General features: G+C 40.9%; 1 protein-coding gene across 11 annotated transcripts in view; it reads left to right on the forward strand.

The window, feature by feature from the left end:
- The window catches only part of TNIK (TRAF2 and NCK interacting kinase), a 338,950-nt gene that overhangs the window by 235,800 nt on the left and 80,564 nt on the right, over window positions 1–22,586 (forward strand). For 8 of the 11 annotated variants that reach the window (XM_034438985.3, XM_034438988.3, XM_034438989.3 and 5 more), the window contains exons 11-13: window positions 1,357–1,423; window positions 3,810–4,014; window positions 21,259–21,369. In XM_034438985.3, the coding sequence (XP_034294876.1) occupies window positions 1,357–1,423; window positions 3,810–4,014; window positions 21,259–21,369 (383 nt within the window). The remainder of the gene's footprint in view (window positions 1–1,356; window positions 1,424–3,809; window positions 4,015–21,258; window positions 21,370–22,586) is intronic. The other 3 variants (XM_034438986.3, XM_087872517.1, XM_087872520.1) reach the window with 1 other exon arrangement.

Raw genomic sequence — 22,586 nt, forward strand, 5'->3', positions numbered from 1 at the left:
AGAAAGTATTTTATTTGAGTGTATGAAAAGCCAGCAAAAAGCTATGTTTGACTACAGGCTCATCACTTATTTTATCATTTTAATGCTGTAATCCTTTAGACATTTCAAAAGAGTAGGATTGCTGTCATTTAAACAAATCTATAATATGACAGATTGTTAATAGAGCACATCTGAATGCATTTCTGGTTTACTAACATCACTAACTGTAAAATACTTGCAATTAACACATTGCAATCTCCATTCTTGTAAAAGCAGCATGTAAAGGGGGCAGGAGATCATCCATTTCCTTCCTCCTATAATATCTGACACAAATCATACCCCCTTTGAATAGTATCAAGCAGATGTTAAGTGGTGTTAAACATCTTTTGTCATGAAAATGGAAGATTATATCCCAGGCATGACAAATAATTGGATGAATACAAACTTATATTGTTTCTACATTTGAAAGGAGGAAATACAAAATGAAAATATATCAATCCTGAATATTATTCAGAGTGGCCAGAAGTTTCAGCATAACAATATAAAGATAGAAAACTGCTTGTTCTGTTATAAACTCTCATTAATCTATTTCACTTGCTTCTTCCATTTTCAGAAAAGTATTTTCTAACCACATAGATTATCCTAATTTCTAGTTGTTCTCAGTACAGGTAGTCCTTGACATATGACTACAATTCAATAGAACTTCTATTGCTAAGCAAGGCAGTTCTTCAGCGAGTCACTCCCGATTTATGACCTCTTTTGCCATGGCTTTAATCACCATGGTTGTTAATGGAAGCAGATGGTCATTAAGCAACCCTGGCTTGCTTTATTGACTTTGCTTTTCGGAAACAAACAGAGTTGCAGATCGCAATCATGTGACCTGGAAAGTGTCAGCCATCATAAATCAATGCCAGTTGCCAAGGGCCAAAGTTTAACCATGTGACCAGGCGGATGCTTCAATGATGTAAGTGTGAGGACCAGTTGTAAGTCACTTTTTAAAGTGCCATCATAACTTCAAGCAAATGGTTGTAGATCCATGTACTTACAACCCATAGTACCTATATTACCATGTTGGCTTGAAAATTCTAGGAATGGAAGTTGACACAATAGGAAGGCACCTGGGGCAGGTAGGCCTAATGCAATAGAGGGCCCTGTTTGAAGAAACACCCTACTGTGCACTCAAACTCTCTCTATCTTCCTTTTTCTCTATTTCATCCATTCTTTCGGTTGGTTTGATGAATTTCAAGCTGAGACAAATCAATCCTGAAATAATTTGTAATGAAAAGAAAGTTTTCTTTCTCCACCAGAACTTCAAAGTTTTTTTTTAAATTAACTATGGTTTTCAAAGAGTGCATTGACCCTTAATTATATTCCTAGATGAGACAGAATACGAGTACAGTGGAAGTGAGGAGGAAGAGGAAGAAAATGACTCTGGAGAACCCAGGTAATGCACATTTGTCCCTGTTCTGGCTATGCTCTCATTTTTTTTTGTGCCTCCAAGAGGGTTGGACAGATGGAACATAAGTATGCAGCAACAAATTCCTTAATGGCAGTAATAGAGTTGTCGAAGTTGGGAAACACTGTCCCAGGGAATACTTGAGTCAGTCCAGCTACAATTTCCAGGAAAACCTGGAAACATTTTTGCTAACTCCTTGTCTAAAGCTTGCATGTGAAAATAAACTCTCAGGAAAAATAAACTCTCAGAATATAGAAATATTGCCCATAAGAGAGAGGGTTAGAATGAAAATGTGTCCTTCCCCCATATGTGAAATTTATACATATTGGAATAAAGCTCTTTGTCCAATAGAATTTTGAGTCTATAAAAAGCTTTTGTCACTTGCCTCCATTGTATTTCTGCACTGGACATCAACTAGCAACAAAAGCTGACTACAATGAAATAAAATCTCAGCTGAGCTGTAATTATAGGCTGAGACTTTGTGTTCTTACAACTGTAAATTGTATGAAAATAAATGAGGAAATGCTAGTCTCTGTGGCCTCTTCTCTTTCTTCTTCTTCCTCTACTATCTGACGCCTGCTTTTGTTCTCTGTTTATTCTCCACTTTTTGTAGAATAGAAAAACTGAACGTCTGAAAATCTCTTAGGTGATATATATTTTGGGATATGATATTAAAACAGGAACTATAGGGATTTTATTTGATGTCTCACAATGAGGAGGAAGCTTTTTCTATTCTACTTTCATTAAGAACCATGGTAGCTCAGTGGTTAGAATGTAGTATTGCAGGCTAACTCTGCCAGCTGCCAGCAGTTCAATGCTGACCATCTCAAAGTTGACTCAGCCTTCCATCCTTCTGAGGACCCAGATTGTTGAGGCAATATGTTGTTTCTGTAAACCGCCTAGAGGGGACTATAAAGCACTATGAAGCAGTATATACATCTTAAGTGCTATTGCTATTAAGATGAATTTGCCGTGTAAATTGTATAGAAAGGTCTTTTCCAATCTGGGCACTCTCCATGCTTATGAACTTAAGTTCTTTCCCAGCCACCTCCTATCAGTTCTTTTATATGCAGATGATGCAGCCATTCCGTCAAAAGTTGGGCAAGGAAAGTGTCTTGGAGAGTTATCAGCCTAGTGCAATAAAGAATGCTTCAAAATAGATCATTCAAAAAAAGTAGCCTGAGTATTTTCAAGTCAATGCTTTAGCTCCACAGCTAGATGAATGATAAATGGAAGAACTACTGAGCAAATGAAATATTTCAGATGCTTAGATACCATATATTCTTGTGGATAAGCCCATAAAATGACCCTTGAATTTTTAACCCGTATCATAGTTAAAACATGCCATGAAAAACATGCCCCCTGAGGATAAGCCAACTCTCAAAATTTTCATATATTTTAATTTTCACAATTGGCTTAAAAATTGAGGGGCTGCTCATTCACAGATGAAATTAACACACAAGTGTATACAGGATATACAAATACTAGACAGGTATTTTTAAAAAGATGAGGAACAAACCTATTTGTATATATTTGTGGGTAAGTGTATACAGGATATACAAATACTAGACAGGTATTTTTAAAAAGATGAGGAACAAACCTATTTGTATATATTTGTGGGTAAGTCCATTCATGGATAAATCAAATCCCATTATTGAGCGTACAGTATTTTGGCACCTGAAATTCTTGGCTTCGCTATGAGTGAATGTGGTATTTAAGTTTAATCTTCTACTTGCTGAGGCAACCAAGTGAGGGAGCTTTCTGTAAAGTGCCAAGGAATAATTTAGCAATTACTAAATTTGCAAGCTGGCATGCAAATAATTGAAGGAACTAGGTATGTCCTATCAAAGAGAAGGAGAGAGGGACATGGTAAATATCTTCCAGTCCTTGAGTGGCTGTCACAGAGAAGAGGGGTTGATGTAGGTATTCTTCAAAGCACCAGAAGGCAGGACAAGAAGTAATGGGTGAAAGCTTGTTAAAGAGAGATCCAATCTAGAAGTAAGAAGAAAGTTTCTGACAGTGAGAACAATTAATTACTGGAATAGCTGGACCTATGGGTGCTCCATCACTGGAGGTTTTAAAAAATAGACTGGGCAACCATTTGACCAGAGATCTCCTGCATTGAGTAGGGAGTTGGTGTAGAAGACCTCTGAGGTCCATTCCAGCCCTATGATTCAATAGTCTATTCAAGGCTAAAGTTTGGATATGTTGATGTAGAGAATTTTAAGTATGTAGCTATATGCAAGAAGATGCCCAAATTCAGGAAGCTTCAGGTAAATCTTAAAATTGAGTTGACTGGCAGGAAAGGGGGAGGGATTCAAGAACTTGTGCGGATTGAATGCTGGACTAATGTAAGTTTATCTTCCTGATAAAGCTCCATCCTAAACCTGCCTGGAGAATCGACCTTAAGGCGAGATTTTTTACGGCTTCAGCTTGCAAACAAGGAACGCTCGGAGGCCCTCCGTCGGCAGCAGCTGGAGCAGCAACAGCGTGAAAATGAAGAGCACAAGAGACAGCTCTTGGCGGAACGTCAGAAGAGAATTGAGGAGCAGAAAGAGCAGAGGCGGAGGCTGGAAGAGGTAATTTTATGCTTTTATTAAGCTTTGGTGGCCCAGTGGTTAGAATGCAGTATTGCAGGCTGACTCCGCCCATAGCCTGGAGTTTAATCCTGAGTTGACTCAGCTTTCTATCCTTCCGAGGTCAGTAAAATGAGGAGCAAGATTGTTGGGGGTGGTATAATGGCATTGTAAACCACCCATAGCATCTTGTGGTGGTATATAAAGCTAAGTGCTATTTTATGCTTCGGGCTGGTGAATATGTGTAAGTTTTCAGAAGGCCTATAATCAACTAATTTCAGGGAAATAAAGCAAACTAAGGCTACCGTATTTTTCAGAGTATAAGACACACTTTTTCCCTCCTAAAAGAGGATGGAAATGTTGGTGTGTCTTATACACTGAATACAGCCATTTTTGGCCTCCCGAAGCCCCACCCCGCTCGTCCCATTTTTGCGAAAAATGGGCCTGTTTTTTGCAAAAACAGAGTGCGCAGAGGGTTTGGGGTGCCTGCAGAGTCCTCCTGGGGTTCAGGGAGGGCAAAAAACTTTTTTTTTTCTTACTTACCTCTTCGAAATCTTGGTGCATCTTATATACCGGTGCATCTTATAGTCCGAAAAATATGGTAAATAAAAATTGTTTTCCAGCCTTAGATTTAAAAAAAAAAAAACAATTCACAGGCATTGTAATCATTTTAGATACCCCACAATGCACTGCTTGCAAACTTTATCATAATCTTAAAATGGTTGCTGGGTTTTGTTTATCAGCTGCCTCCCTATCAGTTTAGTGGAATGATTATTCAATAATATTTGGTATAATCAGGGTTTAACAATGCTTAAAAACTGAGCCGATTTTCTGTCTTTACATCTAATACTATAGATAGCCAAGTCTTAGTCTTAGTCCTAAACTTAGTCCTAAACTAAGACTCCCTACCACATCATCCATTTGTATTTCACACCCTGTTATGTTGTTAACACCTGTATGTTAACATGATTATTTCAGTCTTTAAATAACATAAATGGAACATTTCCATTACTGTATCTTGAGTACAATCGAAGTGATGATGATAAAATATAATAATGATAATCATAGTAGTAGGTGATGGTGGTGATGATTACGATGATGATAAACCATGATGTTGAACTTCTCTGTGTAAATTACCCTATTCATGATGGTGGTGATGACTATGATTATTTAACAAAGGCCTCCTCTTTGTTCATTCCATTTATTATTCCAGTCCAGTTTTCTATTTCCCATCATACGCATGTGCCCAACTACTTACCTTTTGAAAGAGAATCATGTTCCTCGCTTGCTTGTAACTCAGGCCTCTAAATCAAACAAGCTCTTTTGTTATTTAACAGTAAAACATGCTGAGAAACATAGCCCCTTCGTGGGTTACTTTGGTAATACTGTTGTGGGCATTCAGATGGAAATCACACATCCAAGTCACAAAGAACAATTAGTGGCTGTATCTTGAGGTCACGGGACAAGGTCTTTGAATAAATGGATCTTGTTATTGCATGAAACCAGTCATCCTGCCCACAGTATTTGCCCATTTTTATTCTTAGGATTTCTTGGCAGGGACAATGCAGCTTGCAAGAGAAAACAAAGATACATCTGATGAGTTTGGCTTAATCGTACAACTATGCAAAGGCTGCTGCAGATATGAGTCTGCATTGGCATGATGCATTGGCACAAGAAAGGGTGTGACCACAACTGAGGGTGTGATATGGCAACTATCATGCACTTTGAGGGTCTCCAGTCTTATCCCAAAGGTGCTTTTTTCAAAAGGCAACTGGACTTTGTTTTGCTTTTCATCCAGGAAGCTTCTTCAGTTCTGACTGAATGATGGAGGATGGGAGGATTTGTATTCCTTGTATATACTAATTTGGCCCCAGTTTAAAATGACAAACCAATTAAAAATTAAAAATTAAAAAATATGTTAAACCAGCCCGGCTTGATGTAAAAAGAAAGTTTTAAGGGCATGGCGGAAGGCACTGAGGTCTTGGATTCTCCTTATCTCTGGGGGCAGCTGATTCCAGAGGGTAGGTGCCCCCACAGAGAAGGCCCTCCCCCTGGGGGTCACCAGCCTACATTGTTTGGCTGATGGCACCCCGAGGAGGCCCTCTCTGTGGGAGCGCACAGGTTGATGGGAGGTTGTCGGTAGCAGCAGGCGGTCTCGAAGATAACTAGATCCTATGCCATGGAGCGCTTTAAAGGTGGTAACCAACACCTTGAAGTGCACCCGGAAGACCACTGGGAGCCAGTGCAGCTCACGCAGGAGCGGTGTTATGTGGGAGCGCCATGCAGCTCCTGTAATTACCCGCGCGGCCGCATTCTGGACCAGTTGGAGCCTCCGGGTGCTCTTCAAGGGGAGCCCCATGTAGAGAGCGTTGCAGTAGTCCAGGCGAGAGGTGACGAGGGCATGAGTGACTGTGCACATGGAATCCCGATCAAGAAAGGGTCGCAAATGGCGAATCAGGCGAACCTAACAAAAGATCCCCCTGGCTACAGCCGTCAGATGTTCCTCCAAGGACAGCTGCGTATCCAGGAGGATTCCCAGATTGCGCGCCCTCTCCGAGGGGGCCATAGACTCGTCCCCAATAGTCAGCGATGGAGTCAGCTGACTCTATCGGGATGCCAGGAACCACAGCCACTCAGTCTTGGAAGGGTTGAGCTTGAGCCTGTTCTTCCCCATCCAGATCCTCACAGCCTCCAGGCACTGAGACATCACTTCAAGGGCATTAATCTGGAAAACCTAATAGGTTTGTTTTTATGTATTTATACTCAAAGGTGTCAAATCAACTAATAGGTAAATGGGAGCAGACAGTCAGAATTCATTCAATAAATGGAACAAAAGTGATCTTTAAAATGCAGTGAAAAGATTAAAACAGACATCCTTAGGAAGGTAAATTAGAGAGCAGGTTGAGCAGAAAACCAGGATCTGTTGTGATGGAGCAAACATTGAGAAGTCTCAATTAAGAGACACACAAGGGAATCTAACCAGAGTTTTCTCAAGTGACCCTGAAATATTTGCAGAAAACATTTTTGGGGGTTTGACAAGCACTTGATCTGCTAGTGAGAAGAGAACATTTAGGGATCGTATGGAGGATTTGTTTTTCCATGGCAGCATTTTTCAAACGTTATTTGAAAATTCTCTCTCGCCATCTCTGAATTCCCAAGGAAGCTAATAGTTGGGAGAGCTACATCTGTTAAAATGTTTAAAGAGAACAAAGTAGCTAATCACAAGATATTTGGGAAAGCTGGCTAGCAGCCAAGCTCATTAAATAAATATTCTCCTGCAAAATGTTTTACCATAAAATCTCACTAAATGCCTATTTATAATGAATGTTTTACAGTGCTTTGAAAATAATGTGTGAAGTCAGAACTAGAATGCTGCCAGTATTTGGCCTAAAGTTGGACCAGTTTCTACTTGTGTGTCCTAATATTATGTTGGCTTTATGAAGATGAGTATGAGAATTATTTTCAGGTGTGCTCATGCACACACACACACACGATTCCTCTTACTCTTAGCAATTCTGTGAGATCTACTTGCAGAACACAAAGCCTGTGAGACAATGGCAAGCATTTGTAGCCTCCTAAAAGGATCTTGAATGTCTCGAGGACAATCTTGAAACCATCGGAACAGAAGTATGGATGGGAGTAAAGTAATTCCTGTATCACCAGCTTCACAGACGTCCTCAACAGAGTACCATGTTTTTCAGAGTATAAGATGCTCCTGAGTATAAGGCACACATTAGTTTTTGGGGAGGAAAACAAGAAAAAAAAATGCTGTCTCTGCCTACCAGCATCCATTGATATTCATCTGACTAGTGTCCTTGCAGCAAACAGCTTGGTCAGCTTCAGCACATTATCGCAGCTTGATTCAGCATGAGCAGCTGATTGGCGGTTGGATCAGCCTCTCAGAATACCGCCAATCAGCTGTTCCAGGCTGCGGGGCTCACCACAACCATCGTTGCCTCAGTGTGTCGAGTTTTTGGCCTCCGTGCATCATGTTTTCGGCCTCCGCATGCCCCATTTTAGACCTGTTCCAGACTCCTGGGATTGCCACAGCACATTACCCCCAATTGCCGCCTCCGCATGTCACGTTTTTGGCCTCCACGCATCACATTTTCGGCCTCCACACGCCCCATTTTTGGCCTCTGTGCATTGCATTTTTGGCAGTTCCAAGCGGCGGGGATTGGCGGTTGAGGATACCCGCTGCCAATCCCCGCCGCTTGGAACCGGCCAAAAATGCGATGTACGGCAGCCGAAAATGCAACACGAAGAAGCCGAAAACATGGTGTGCGGAGGCCGAAAATGTGACACAGAGGCTGAAAACGGCCGAAGAGTGAGGGCCAGTGGGTGGGCGGGACTTCGGCAACATTTGCTGTATAAGACGCACAGACATTTCCACCCACTTTTGGGAGGGGGGGGAAAGTGCATTTTATATTCCGAAAAATGTAGTATTTCAACTCTTTTCCAGTCTGCCTGGTGCACTGTATGCAAAAGCTCCTAGGACAGCTCCTCAATAAACTCAATGATGAAATGTATTGATGCGGAGCAGAGTGAGAATGAAGGCACTCAAATGGAGACCTGGCTTGCTAAAAGGCATATAGAACAGCTTCCCCGTCTATTTTTTAATTCTGCCTATACTCCAAGCCAGCATGACTGGCTGAGGAATTCTGGGAGTTGAAATCCACAAGTCTTAAAGTTGCCAAGATTGGAGACCCTGCAGTAATAATCCATAGCAATTCAGAAGTAGCCAAATTGACATTGGATCCTCAATCTCTTGTGTTTAAACTCAGGTCTCTAAACACTATAGTCTAAAACCCATGGATACTCTCAGAGAAATAAATTTAATGGTATGTTGTAAGGGTCTTGGAAGACAGGGGGTGAAGCCATAGCCTGAGGAACGGTCAGACAAGAGGCAGCTTAACTTGCAGAAGGAATGTGGGCATTGCAAACATCTCAATAGAGACCCTTCCTAGTTTCTTGGACTGCAAAGATGAAGGGGGAGAAATGTATCAGGAAGGAAGCATGGTCAGATGGATTAATTCTACTTTACTGTAAGCTTACATGAGCAAAATCTTGCAAGTCTTATAATGTTCTTTGGACTTCCAATGTTTCATATTAGTAAATCTGGCACCCAAAAAAATTGAATTAATTTCTGGTGTTCCAACAGCTCATTAGCCTTAGGCGATATGAACAATAAAAGCACAGTAAATCAAATAACAAAGATTGTTGAGTAATGTTTCCAGTTTCTTCATAAACATTTACCTTGGTAAATTGGTTTTACCATCAGAGCTGTCAATATGTACCAATTTGTCAGTGCCTGAAAATATTTCAGTTGATATAATGCAATTTACTGTGGTTAACACCCTGTGAAGTATTTTTATAATAAATTTTTAATGACTTTCCCAGATAAATTTTGACTTATTGCATGCAGGTCCTGAATCCTCTTCCATACTTTTTATCCATTTTTAAGAAAAGCTGTTGCATTTGGTACAAGAGTTTAACATGCAATTGAAAAGTTCCTTTGAATTAAAATAACACTGTGCTTCAAATACAGTTAGTGGTCTTGACTACTGAAATTCAATTAAGCTCCCAAGACAAATGAAAATTTCATTTCAAATCAAGTTGGAACATATGACTAAATTTTCAGCAAATATATATACAGAAAAGATAAGTCTTCCACTAGTACTTATGTTTGTAGGAAGTCCCCTATTTTTTTTTTTTTAAAGAATAGGACATTGTTGATCAAGTGTTAAAAAGTGGTTGGTTGGTTGGTTGGTTGGTTGGTTGGTTGCCTTGCCAAACAAATGGTTCCAGAAATAGTTTGGCACATTTTTCTCAAATCCTTTCCATAATAAGCAGGCATACGCTTTTCTTGAAAATGAAAAAGAAAAGAAAAGAAAAGAAAAGACCCCAAGCATGACTTCACCATCATTTTGAGAATAATTATTTTACTACATTGTGTAGTGGTTGCTTTGAAGGTATCATAAATTGAGAGCATTTTCAGTTGAATTTCTGCTGATCATCATTTCATCTCATCTTTGTATAGCCCTGAACAACATCATAAATTTGACAGCCCCCAAGGGAGTCTAGCTTTCCTTTTGAGTGTTTGGGCAGCGTACGGCTTCACATTGCTTCCTCATCAATATTTAAGTTGTGCCATGGTGAATGTGGCAGAAAGAGAATCCCCTTGTGCCTTGAAACAAGAAAGTAAAAAGAAAAAAAGGGGGGGGAGTATCAAAAAAGCTTGGCCTGAAGCATCACTTCTGAAGTTGGGTAAATAAACCTCATAATGAATAATTGATGTTTGCTCTATGATCCTTTCTCTATCTATCTATTTAATTTATACAGTTGCCCAACTCACAAGATTTGATTTTGGGCAGCATGCAACAAAAATAACTATAAAACAATAAAAATGTCAAACACAATCTTTTGAAAAATACACATAAGAGATTCAATCAATAACGGAGCCATCTCAAGATTTCACCAGTTCCCCGTGAACCTAGTTCTGTGCCCTGACTTGTGACTGCATCCTTAAGGGTCTACGATGGAATTGCAAGTCATCTTGCCAGTAGAATAGAATAACAAAGTTGGAAGGGACCTTGGAGGTCTTCTAGTCCAACCTGCTCAAGCAGGCAATCCTATGTATCATTTCAGACAAATGGTTGTCCAATTTCTTAAAAACCTCCAGTGATGGAGCACCGCAGCTTCTGGAAGCAAGTTGTTGCACTGATTAATTGTTCTAACTATAAGGAAATTTCTCCTTAGTTTCTCCTTTAAGTTGGTTTCTCCTTGATCAGTTTCCATCCATTGCTTCTTGTCCTGCCCTCAGCTGCTTTGGAGAATATGCTGCCCCCCTCTTCTTTGTGGCAGCCCCTGAGATATTGGAACACTGCTATCATGCCATCCCTAGTCCTTCTTTTCATTAAACTAGACATACCCATTTCCTGCGACCTTTCTTCATATGTTTTAGCCTCCGGTTGCCTATTTCCTTTCCAGTCCCCTATACTATTGATTGGTCTCTTTTTGGAAAGCGATCATCAGTAGGTAGTAGCGGGTGAGGAGTAAAATTGTCAGTCACAAAAGGCCACGAAATCCAACCCCCTGCTAGAATCCAGATTACAGCCTCCCAAACGGATGGCAAACCTGCCTTTGCTAAACACAACCTAGGAAGGGGAGTTTTTGAAATTCCTAGGTAATTGTTAGCACGAAAAGGTGTAATTGCATTTGCATGCAACAGTAAGTCAGCTAGTGGTTATGCTCCATTGCTTCCATGCCAAATAATTGTATGTTTGATAATGGCACACAAAGCAGGAACTCTGTTTTATTCCCTTGGAAAGAAAGTAGAGTCTGAAACACTAGTTTGTGGTTGATTTCTGAGTACTGGTGTGCTTTGTTCAAATGTCGTGATAAACACATCCCAGAAGGAGCTGCTTCGTTTTATGTATTTGAACCCAGTTTCCAAGAAGAATCAAGTGAGAAATTGTTAAGTTTCCAGGAAGAATTCTGACTTCTTTGGATGAGGAAGTGTTCCCTTTACCTGATGCCTATCTTCTTGCATAGAAACAACCATGAACTACAGGTAGTCCTCCACTTACAACAGTTCATTTAGTGACTGTTTGAAGTTACGGCGGCACTGAAACAAGTGATTTATGACCATTTTTCACACTTATAGCCATTGCAGCATCCCCACGGGCACATGATTCAAAATTCAGATGTTTGGCAACTGACTCATATTTATGACAGCGTCACGTGATCCCCTTTTGTGACCGTCTGACAAGGAAAGCCAATGGGGAAGTCAGATTCACTTAACATTTAACAAGTGCAATGATACATTTAGCAGCTGTGTAAAATAGGGCAAAAATCACTTAGCTGTTTTGCTTAGCAACAGAAACTTTGGACTCTGTTGTAGTCGTAAGTCGAGGATTTCCTGTGTAGCCATAAGTAAGCATGCCAAGAATGAGCAGGCTATATAAAACAAACATGTTACAGGTTACATACAGTGATCATATACACAATGTGAATGATTCATGGTCAGTGATTCATGCGTACCGTTTCTTATTATTTAATCTTTCTTATCATTCGGTTTTTACATCTCTGTCCTAATCTTTGGAATCTTTTCTTTGTCATTCCCAGAAGTGACATAGCTCGTTTAAAAAGGCACACAAAAACTTGTTGATTTATCTATAAGCCGTGGAAGAAAATCAGCCTAATGTGACCTGGTGCATCACAGTTAGAAAGAAATGTTTGATTCTGATTTTTCACACCAGATGAACATATCAAAATTGAATTCAGCATTTTGAAAAGGCCAAAGAGTTTATTTATATTTTATGCTGCAAATGTGCTCTTCGGCATGAATGTTAGTTGCTTCAGTTTGCTGAGCAGCTGAGACCAAAGAGGCATTACAGAAACCTTTACTCCAATTGAGCTGCCTCTGATGAGGTTTGAATTACAGCTCCCAATATTCCCAGCATTTTAGATCACCCTTTGACTCCAAGAGATATTAGAGAAACTGGCTTTGCTACTTTATTTTCTTTTGTATAAATAAAGTAGTAGAATAGAATAGAATAACAAAGTTGGAAGGGACCTTGGAGGTCTTCTAGTCCAACCCCCTGCTTAGGCAGGAAACCCTACACCACTTCAGACAAATGGTTATCCAACATCTTCTTAAAAACTTCCAGTGTTGGAGCATTCACAACTTCTGGAGACATAGTAAAATGTCAGTTGTTACCCTTGTTAATATAACACAGTCTAATTCTTGAATTAATCCATTGTACTATCAATTTGTTAAATAGGGCCAAGAGGTACACAACATTCACTTCAAAATATCTCACTGAGGTTAACACTAATCTATCTTAGTTTGTTGTATGAATGCATTTGCTAGATTTCCTTGTGACTTGGTCAAGCGTGTTGTGCCTATATCATTATGCATTAAGAGTGGAAAAAGCTTCCTTTTGAGTGTTCTGAAGACTGCATTACAGAGAGACAGCATTGCGTATCACATAGCATCCGGTATCTAAATGTTTAGTGCAGCAATCATCTTTCTAACAGCAACTTTCAGGGTGTTTTCATCTCCCAATGCAAGATGTTAGTTATAACCTATAAAGGCCTACATGGCATTGGGCCAGGTAACCTACAGAATTGGCTTCATCCCATCCCATTGTCCTGTTCCACCCGGTCAAGCAGGGAGGCTATGTTGCAGACCCTGTCAGTTAAAGAACTCCAACTGGTGGGATCTAGGAGCCATTGCTCTATAGAATATTCTCGTCCTGGAGTTGAGGCAAGCCTTCACTCTCCTGGCCAGATCCAAAAACATGGATCTGCAGCCTGGCATGGGAAGACCATAGGAGCACACGGTCATGGGGTTGGTTGATACCATGAGAGCCCTTCTATCACCTTTGTCAACTAATTTTTAATAGGGTTTAATTATTCTTGCCTGCTTAAAAGTATTTATATTTTTTTAAATTCTTAATTCTAAAATTTCAATTCAAGCATTTTAATTTTTATATACTGCGTTTATATTTTGATGTTTTATTGTACACTGCCCAGAGCCCTTTTTGAAAAAGATGGGCAGTTCAGACATGATAGCCAGCTAGATAGATAGATTAGCTAGCTAGATATAGATTCCTAGTATGATTCGATTGCTTATTTGTGCCCTATAACTATCATTAAGTGTTGTACCTTATGATTCTTGACAAATGTATCTTTTCCTTTTATGTACACTGAGAGCATATGCACTAAAGACAAATTCCTTGTGTGTCCAATCACACTTGGCCAATAAAGAATTCTATCCTATCCTATCCTATCCTATCCTATCCTATCCTATCCTATCCTATCCTATCCTAGATATAAATATAGGCATAGGCATAGAAATAAACAGATATAGATAAACAGATCTTCCCTTAGGTGTAACTGCCAACAGTCAATCATAGAGGGGACAACTTAGATATCCAATAGACATTTCCCAGATAGCTAAGCAAGTTGTATAAGGAGGCTTTCGGCTAGAGCTAAACCCAGGTGGAAGACAATGGCAAACCCAGGGGTGAAATCCAGCAGGTTCTGACAGGTTCTGGAGAACCGGTAGCGGAAATTTTGAGTAGTTCGAAGAACTGGCAAATGTCACATCTGGTTGGCCCCAGAGTGGGGTGGGAATGGAGATTTTGCAATATCCTTCTTCCAGGAGTGGGGTGGGAATGGAGATTTTGCAGCATCCTTCCCCTGCCACGCCCACCAAGCCATGCCCACCAAGCCACACCACGCTCATCAAGCCATGCCCACAGAACTGATAGTAAAAAAAATTGGATTTCACCACTGGGCAAACCACTTCCTTATTATTGAGAAGAAACTTCATGGATGTGTCTGTACAATACAGTGAGGAGCTGAACACAATTTAAGAGTCTTATCTATTTGATCGTAGTTGCATCTTGCAATTTGTTTCTTAGATGCCATAAAATAAAACAAAATGAACTGACAGAGATTGTTGGTTGATTAGGACCTGTGTTCTCTTTTTTTCCAGTGCAATGTTTCTTAAAGTTTAACATTTGCATCTCCTCCCCTGAGTAATATCTCACACAACGTAAATGGTTATAACAATGGAAAATAAATCCAGGAATAATTTACATCTAGGAGGGGATTATGTGCAGCATGGATGGGGCAAAAGTGGAATAAAGCAAATGTAGGCATATTTTAGTATTAAGATTAATAATTCATATTAGTAAAATACATCTTAGTAGCATTTATACCATTAGTCAGTAATGCTTCCAGTGAGGCTTAAAATTCATTAATAGAAGATTTGTCTATGGCTTACTTTCATTAAGATTTGTCTATGGCTTACTTTTCACACTATTGCTATCATCTGATAAAGACTATAGTTCAGTGATGGCTAACCTTTTTGCCATCGCGTGCCAGGGCGGGGGGCAGGGGAGGGTCGTGCGTGCACATGCCCACGCGCATGTGTGTGCATCCCCCTCCCCCCCGCTCCTGGCACATGATGGCCTGGTAGGCCTGTTTTTCTTTCTTACCTGGTTCCAAATCCTCTCTGTGTATCTGGGAACGGCAAAAACAGCCTTTCCCACTCCCTTGGAGGCCCTACGGAGGCTGAAAGGGCCCATTTCCCAACTCTCGGTGGGACAGGAAGTGACATTTTTTGCTGTCCCCAGCCTCCAGAACCTCTCTAGGAGTCTCTAGGAGTCTCTGGAGGCTGGGGACCGGAAAAAACATCACTTCCTGTCTCACCGGGAGTGGGGAAATGGACCCTTTCAGCCTCTGTAGGGCCTCCAAGAGAGTGGGAAAGGCTGTTTTCACCGTTCCCAGATACACAGAGGATCTGGAGCCAGGTAAGAAAGAAAAACGGGCCTTCCCTACCCTCCCCCAGGCCCTCCAGAGGCAGGAAACAGCCTGTTTCCCTACTTCTGGTGGGCCCAGAAGGCCCAAAAATCAGCTGGCCGGCATGCGCATGCGCCCCAGAGCTGAGCTGGCGTGCCCACTAATATGGCTCCGCGTGCCACCTGTGGCACGCGTGCCATAGGTTCGCCATCACGGCTATAGTTTCTTTTAGATCAGTTGCTAAACTGCGATCTGTGAATCACTGCTGATTTATTTATTTATTTATTTATCTATTTTGTCACATTTCTATGCCGCCCAACTCCCAAAGGACTCTGCTACTGTGGGCCCCAAAAACATTATTAATGGCAAAAAGTGTTGCGAGAGCAGCAAGATTTTGGAATTCTTATACAAAATATTAGGAGAACGTAGCATCTTCACCTAAAATCTCACAAGATTTCTGGTGGGAACAAGTACAGCAAAATCTGTTCTATATTTTGGTTTGTTGTTATTGTATTGGCTGCCATTGTTGCATTTGTTTACCGCATTGACTGACTAAATAGTTTATAAATTCATCAATAAATATGAACATCCAACCTAGGTATGTACCTCAATTTATTTATTTGTTTGTTTGTTTATTAAATTTATATGTCTCCCATCTTCCCAATAAGGTGGCTCTGGGCACCTTAAAATAGTGGTATCTTGGCACTCATCGTTAATTGGTTCCGTGAGACATGAGTATCAAAAACGATGAGTACCAAGCAATTTTTTCCCATAAGGAATAATGTAGTGAGACACAAGATAGCTGACATTGACAAGTTGTAGCTTGGGCATTGAGTACCAAAGAAACTATGAACACTGGGACAAAATGCTCACGTCGAAATGCATTGAGTACAAAATTTGCTGAGTTTTAAAGCAGTTGAGTACCAAGGTACTATTGTACATCTGTTATGTTTCTTTGTTTTAAAAAATGAGAACAACAATATTGCTACTTGCCCACAGATTTTGATGGGAATATGGAAAAGTGAGAAGGAGGGAAGCATAAATCTCATATCCTGAATTGCGATTTTTTGACTAGCAACAGCAGAAAATCATCTGGCTTTCAGTAGAAGCACTGCTGCTTTTCACCATTTAAAACAACAAATCAGAAAGGCTTCCAACATCTGATAGCGAGATGGATGACTCCGATAAGGAAAGGGTTACTCCCCTTGTTTTTATAAATGAAAATTGGGGGGAAAAGCCATTTGAGAGCTGGCACCCCTGGGCTGCTTTCTAGAGGAATATATGTCGCATTTTATAAAGGCAAGAGCATTAACATGTTCAGGATGTGATTGGGGAATTACATGTTAGCCAAAATAGCAGAGAGCCAAATCCAGTCAGTCGTCTGCTTGCATGTGTCGAATGCTGTCTTTAATGACACAATTACTGAAGGGTTTTTACACATCTTCATTTTTCTTTCAAGGCACACCGAGCCAATTGTAGACACATCTCATCCATAGCTACAATCAATACTGAGTACGCCTCGCACCGCAGACCCGAGTGGCATGTAATTATGAGGCTGTATTGATTTTCCCCACAAAGGGGCTGCTAACATAGAAAAAGCAGCTTGACTTTCAAATGACTAGGCCAACAGCCTTTTTTTTATTTGTCCTAAAGAAAATTAACACGGTTTGGTGAAAGGCCTGAATCCCACCCTGGGCACAGTGGCAAACAGTTTCTGGAGGCTCTCTTTCTCTCTGGTTATAAAACCCAGCCATTCCAGATTATTCCGAATTTAGTCTTCTCTAGTTCCTCCAATATAGAACAAGAAAGATGAAATGGTGAAATCATAGATTGATTGCATATTAGCTCTTACAGAAACAAAGGGGCATTAAAGCTCCTCCTTCTCCAGGTGGCAATAATAACTTGGGAGAGCTCTGCCATGAATTTTGTACTTAATGTCAGCCATTACCCTTCCACCTACATTTTGGGAATAATAAATGCAATGTTGTAAAAAGTACGAGACAATCTATGCAATGAGAATCCTAATGAGCGCCATAGATCATGAAGCTCTTCCCGTGTCCTTCACTCTGTACCCACCACAGGTTTTGTCGTTGCTGAGGGGTCCTTGGTGCTCTCTGAGCTTGCTTCTATTCTTGCAGATGTTTCATTACCCAAACTAGGTAACATCATCACTGCTAGTCTAGTGCTAGTCTAGCTAGTCTACTAGCACTGATGATGTTATCTAGTTTTGGTAATGAAATGTCTGCAAGAAAACAGGCAAGCTCAGAGAGCACCAAGGACCCCTCGTGTCAACCCTGAGCTACAAATATTCTCCTTTATTTTGTTGTTATTGTCAGTGATTAAACTGTGCATGACCTCATGGACCATAGCTTGCCAGACCACTTTGTCCTCTGCTTTCTACCAGAGTTCATCCAAAGCCATGTTTGTTGCATCTGTGACACTATCTAGCCATCTCATCCTCTGCCATTCCCTTGTCCTTTTGCCTTCAATCTTTTTTTTTTCCCCATATCAGGGTCTTTTCTAGTGAGTCCTCTCTTCTCCTCATTTGGTCTCCAGAGTATTTGAGCTTCAGTATCTGTCCTTCCAAAGAACAGCCAAGTCAAACTTTAGGTTTGACTGATTTCATCTCCTTGCAGTCCAAATGGCTCTCAAGAATCTACTCCAACATCACAATTTGAAAGTATCAGTTCTTTAGCATATATAGCAGGGGTGGGTTCTAAATTTTTTTACTGCTGGTTCTGTGGGTGTGGCTTATTTTGTGGGCATGGCTTAATGGTCATGTGACAATTCTTTAGGATTTAGCAGAGATACTGGTCTACCAGGCTTTTAACTGCTTGCAGAGCTGTACCGGTCTACTCATTTGTTTTTGGACGCACCAGTCTACTCATTTGTTTTTGGAGGCACTGGTCTACCCATTTATTTTTGCAGGCACTGGTCTACTCATTTGTTTTTGGAGGCACTGGTCTACCACCACACTGCCTTTTAATACTGATCAGCTGTAGGGCGGCCCTTTGAAGCCCCGCGGCAAGAGTTTAAACAGTTTTTTTTCCGTCTAGCTGATCAGCTGGGACTCAGGAGGCAGCAATAGATTAGGGGTGGGGCCAAATAAAAGGTAAGAATAACACGGGGGGTGGGGGGGCAGAACCGGTTTGGTGATGTCATATCGTCACTGCTACCGGCTCGGCGGGACCGGGAGGAACCCACCACTGATACATTGCTTTCCTTATGGTCCAGCTCTCACAGCCATACATTACTACTGGGAAAACCATAGCTTTGACTCACTGCAATAGAACTCCTCCCTGTAATCTCCCATCGAGATTCCGTAAACTGATAAGAATGCCTCTTAGATGGCCAAAACTTTAAGAGGCTACAACTATTTTTTCCTGAACTATTTGGAGAAGGCATATTTAGAGAACAAACTCTGGTTGCTCGTGGACATTATTGCTGAACTTAAGTCCCACAAATTTGATTGCACTGGTTTTATATTCTTTTTTGTTGTTATTTTTAAACCATTTCTTGATTTCTAAATAAAGAATGGGCTGTAGGGGTTAGGGGAAATTAAACTTTACTATTGTCCATATATTGGTATAAAGAATAGCATATTTCTCATCCTAAGGCAGGACTTCTTATGTAAAAGATATCCTTCAACTGAATCTAAGGACATGTGGGTCAAGATTATTTAATTTCAGTGCTTCCCCCAGCTCTCTACCACCCGGGTGTTTCAGATGATTTCCATATAATACGCTTGCGTGGGATTGTGATGCATTCTCTGTCTCCTTGAACAGATTTTCCCCTGACATTATAATTATAAGAACAAACATGACTATTATAGCCATCGGATACAGCAGAAAGGATCTTCATTGTTGCTTGGTTGGTTTAAAGTATATTCCTTGTTACGCACACAAGATTTATGATCTTGTTGGATATTGGTTCTGTTGGTTCTACCACATTATCTCTTAACTTTGGGGACATGGAGGACCATCAAATAGTGGCTGTTAGACATAATACAGATAGTCCTCGTTAGATAGTGACCGTTCAAAGTTAAAACAGCACTGAAAAAAAGTGACTTATGACCATTTTTCAGAGTTATGACCATTGCAGAATCCCCATAATCATATGATTTACATTCGGATGCTTGATAACTGACTCATTTTTATGACGGTTGCAGTGTCCCTGGGACATGTGATTCCCGCTTTGCGCCCTTCTGACAAGCAAAGTCAATGGGATCGCCAAATTCACTTAACGCTTGTGTTACTAACTTAACCCCTGCAGTGATTCACTTAACAACAGTGGCAAGAAAAGTCGTGAAATGGGCAACATTCATTTAACAACTGTTTCGCTTAGGTTGTAAGTCAAGGACTACCTGTAGAGGCATTAAAGAACTGATTTTGTACATTATGATCAGTGTTTTAGACTGAAACTCCAGGCTTTCAGCACAGTCTTGTATTCAGGTTGTATACTTCTGAAATACCATATTTTTTGGACTATAAGACACTCTGAACTATAAGACACACCTAGCTTTTGGGGAGGAAAACAAGAAAAAAAAATCTGCCTCTGCCTCCCAGCAATTTGCCTCCTTGCAGCAAACAGCAAACAGCCGGGTCAGTTTCAGCACAGCCTGATTTAGCACAAGCAGCTGATCGGCAGTTGGATCGGCCTCCCAGAATACCTCCTATCAGCTGTTCCAGGCTGGGGAGATCATCACTGCTGGAACAGGCCGAAAATGGGATGCGTGGAAGCTGAAAACAGGACACACAAAGGCCAAAAATGGGGCATGCAGAGTTGGTGATGGGTGGTGATGGTGATGATCCTTGCAGCCTAGAACAGCTGATAGGCGGTATTCCGGGAGGCAGATCCAACCACCAATTATCTGCTCATGCTAAATCAGGCAGTGTTGAAGCTGACCAGCTGTTTGCTGCAAGGAGGCAAATTGCTGGGAGGCAGAGGCCGAAGAGTAGGGGCCAGCGAGTGGGTGGGGCTTCAGCAACATTCACTGTATAAGACACGCAGACATTTCCACCCACATTTGAGAGGGAGGAAGTGTGTCTTATACACCGAAAAATACGGTAGATTAATTTAATCTCAGAAAGATTGCTCTTAGCATGGGATCCAGAAATGCACGTTTCCATCAAGTCAGCGACAAACTAAATCTTATTGTGACATATCTTCAACTTCTTTAATATGTGACATTGAGTTCTCTTAGAATCTTGATTCGTTTGTTTGGTAGACAGATGATGCCCAAAACTGTTCCAAAAATATTTCCTTATGCTGAAATCCACTCCATTATTGCTACAGCTAAAATACACCTATTCTCTGATTGAGATAGCAGGCTGATAGCAGGATTGAGATAGCAGGATCAGATATATGTTTACCAATTTTAATTTTGGTCACTACAGGTTTGCTCGCGCAAATTTGGTCTCAATTTTGATCACTACCGGTTTCAATTTTGTTTCAATTTTGATCACTACTGGTTTCAATTTTGGTCACTACCGGTTTCAATTTTGGTCACTACTGGTTTCAATTTTGTTTCAATTTTGGTCACTACCAGTTTGCGCGCGATGCTTCTGCACATGCGCAGAATCTTTTGCATATGTGCAGAGATATCCGGGTGGGTGGGCGGAGCCTCCCACCACCGCTGCTACCAGTTCGACTGATCTGGGATGAACCGGTAGCAACCCACCACTGATGTTTTCCTCAGAAAAAATTCTCAGATGGTTAACTTGGCTGGAATTCAGGAAATTTGTGGTCTCAGTGGTTATGGAGGACTTTTGATAGCAAGGATGCTTAGTTGCCAGTTAGCATGTTTACCTTTAGCCAAAATTATTTTTCCACTTTCTTTCTGCTCTGTAGCATTTTTGGTTTTCAAAACTAACAAGAATTATGTGATTTTCCTAGTTGATTTTAATGATTTATGTCTGCCTTCCTTTATAGCAGCAAAGGAGAGAGAAGGAGCTAAGAAAACAACAAGAGAGGGAACAACGGCGGCATTATGAAGAACAATTGCGGCGAGAAGAGGAAAGGAGACGGGCTGAACACGAGCAGGTGACGAGCTTCAGATCCAAATGATTGTATTTTTTTTACAGTGCATGCTACTTTCTAAGTATCAGACTCAGACTTGCCACTCAAAAAGAAAGTTCAGTGTGAGCCAACTTCTTCATATTGTATGGAGATGTTGTTGGACTGAGAGATCCAATTTAATAGCAATAGAACTTAGACTTATATACCACTCCTTAGTGCTTTACAGCCCTCTCTAAGCTGTTTTACAGAGTCCGCATATTGCCCCCAACAATCTGGGTCCTCATTTTACCCACCTCAGAAGGATTGAAGGCTGAGTCAACCTTGAGCCAGTGAGACTCAAATTGCCAAACTGCTGGCAGCTGGCAGTCAGCAGAAGTAACCTGCAGTACTGCATTCTAACCATTGCGCCACCACATCTCATTCATTCCTATTATTGACATGAATATACATTCTGTTGCCCTCCACAATGTGGCTTTAGGGGTCTGTGGGTTTTGATGTAGTGCTTAAAGGTAACTGGCTAGAAACAGGGAGATTCAACTCTAGGAAGAAGGCAGTGGCAACCACTTCTCAAAAAACATTACTAAGAAAGCTGCATGGGTTTGTCCAGCAGTCAACAGAATTCAGACTGACTCAAGCACATGCATGTGCCCAGAGACACACAGAGACACAGATTGAATACAAATAATCCACAATTTTCCACCATTCATTTAGGGACCGTTAGAAGTTACACCACACAGAAAAAAGTGACTTACAACCAGTCCTTGCACTTACCATCGTCACACCATCCTCTTGGTCCCATGATTAAAACTCGGATGCTTAGCAACTGGCAAGTATTTATAATGGGTGCAGCATCCCAGGGCCATGTACTTGTCACTTGTGACCTTCCCAGGCAGCTTCTGACATGCAAAGTCAATGGGGGTGGGAAGCTGGATTCACTTAACGACCACATGATTCACTTTAACAACCGCAATAAATCATTTACCAACTGTGGCAAAAAAAGTCATAAAATCAGGGACTGCTCACTCTAACAAGCACCTTGCTTAGCAACAGGAATGCCAGTCCCAATTGTCATAAGTCAAGTGCATACATAAGTGCAGTACAGTAGTAGAGTTTTGACATGTAAACCTACCTGTGAATTGGGAACATCAACTGAGCCTTCCTTAAAATTTGGCATGTGGCAGGACAGGATGCATTTGCCTTAATGAGCATACCTTCCTCATAAAATTACACCTAGCGGCAAC

The sequence above is a fragment of the Pantherophis guttatus genome, chromosome 6 (assembly GCF_059756535.1).
Source record: "Pantherophis guttatus breed Tessera chromosome 6, ASM5975653v1, whole genome shotgun sequence".
Taxonomy (NCBI): Eukaryota; Metazoa; Chordata; class Lepidosauria; order Squamata; family Colubridae; genus Pantherophis; species Pantherophis guttatus.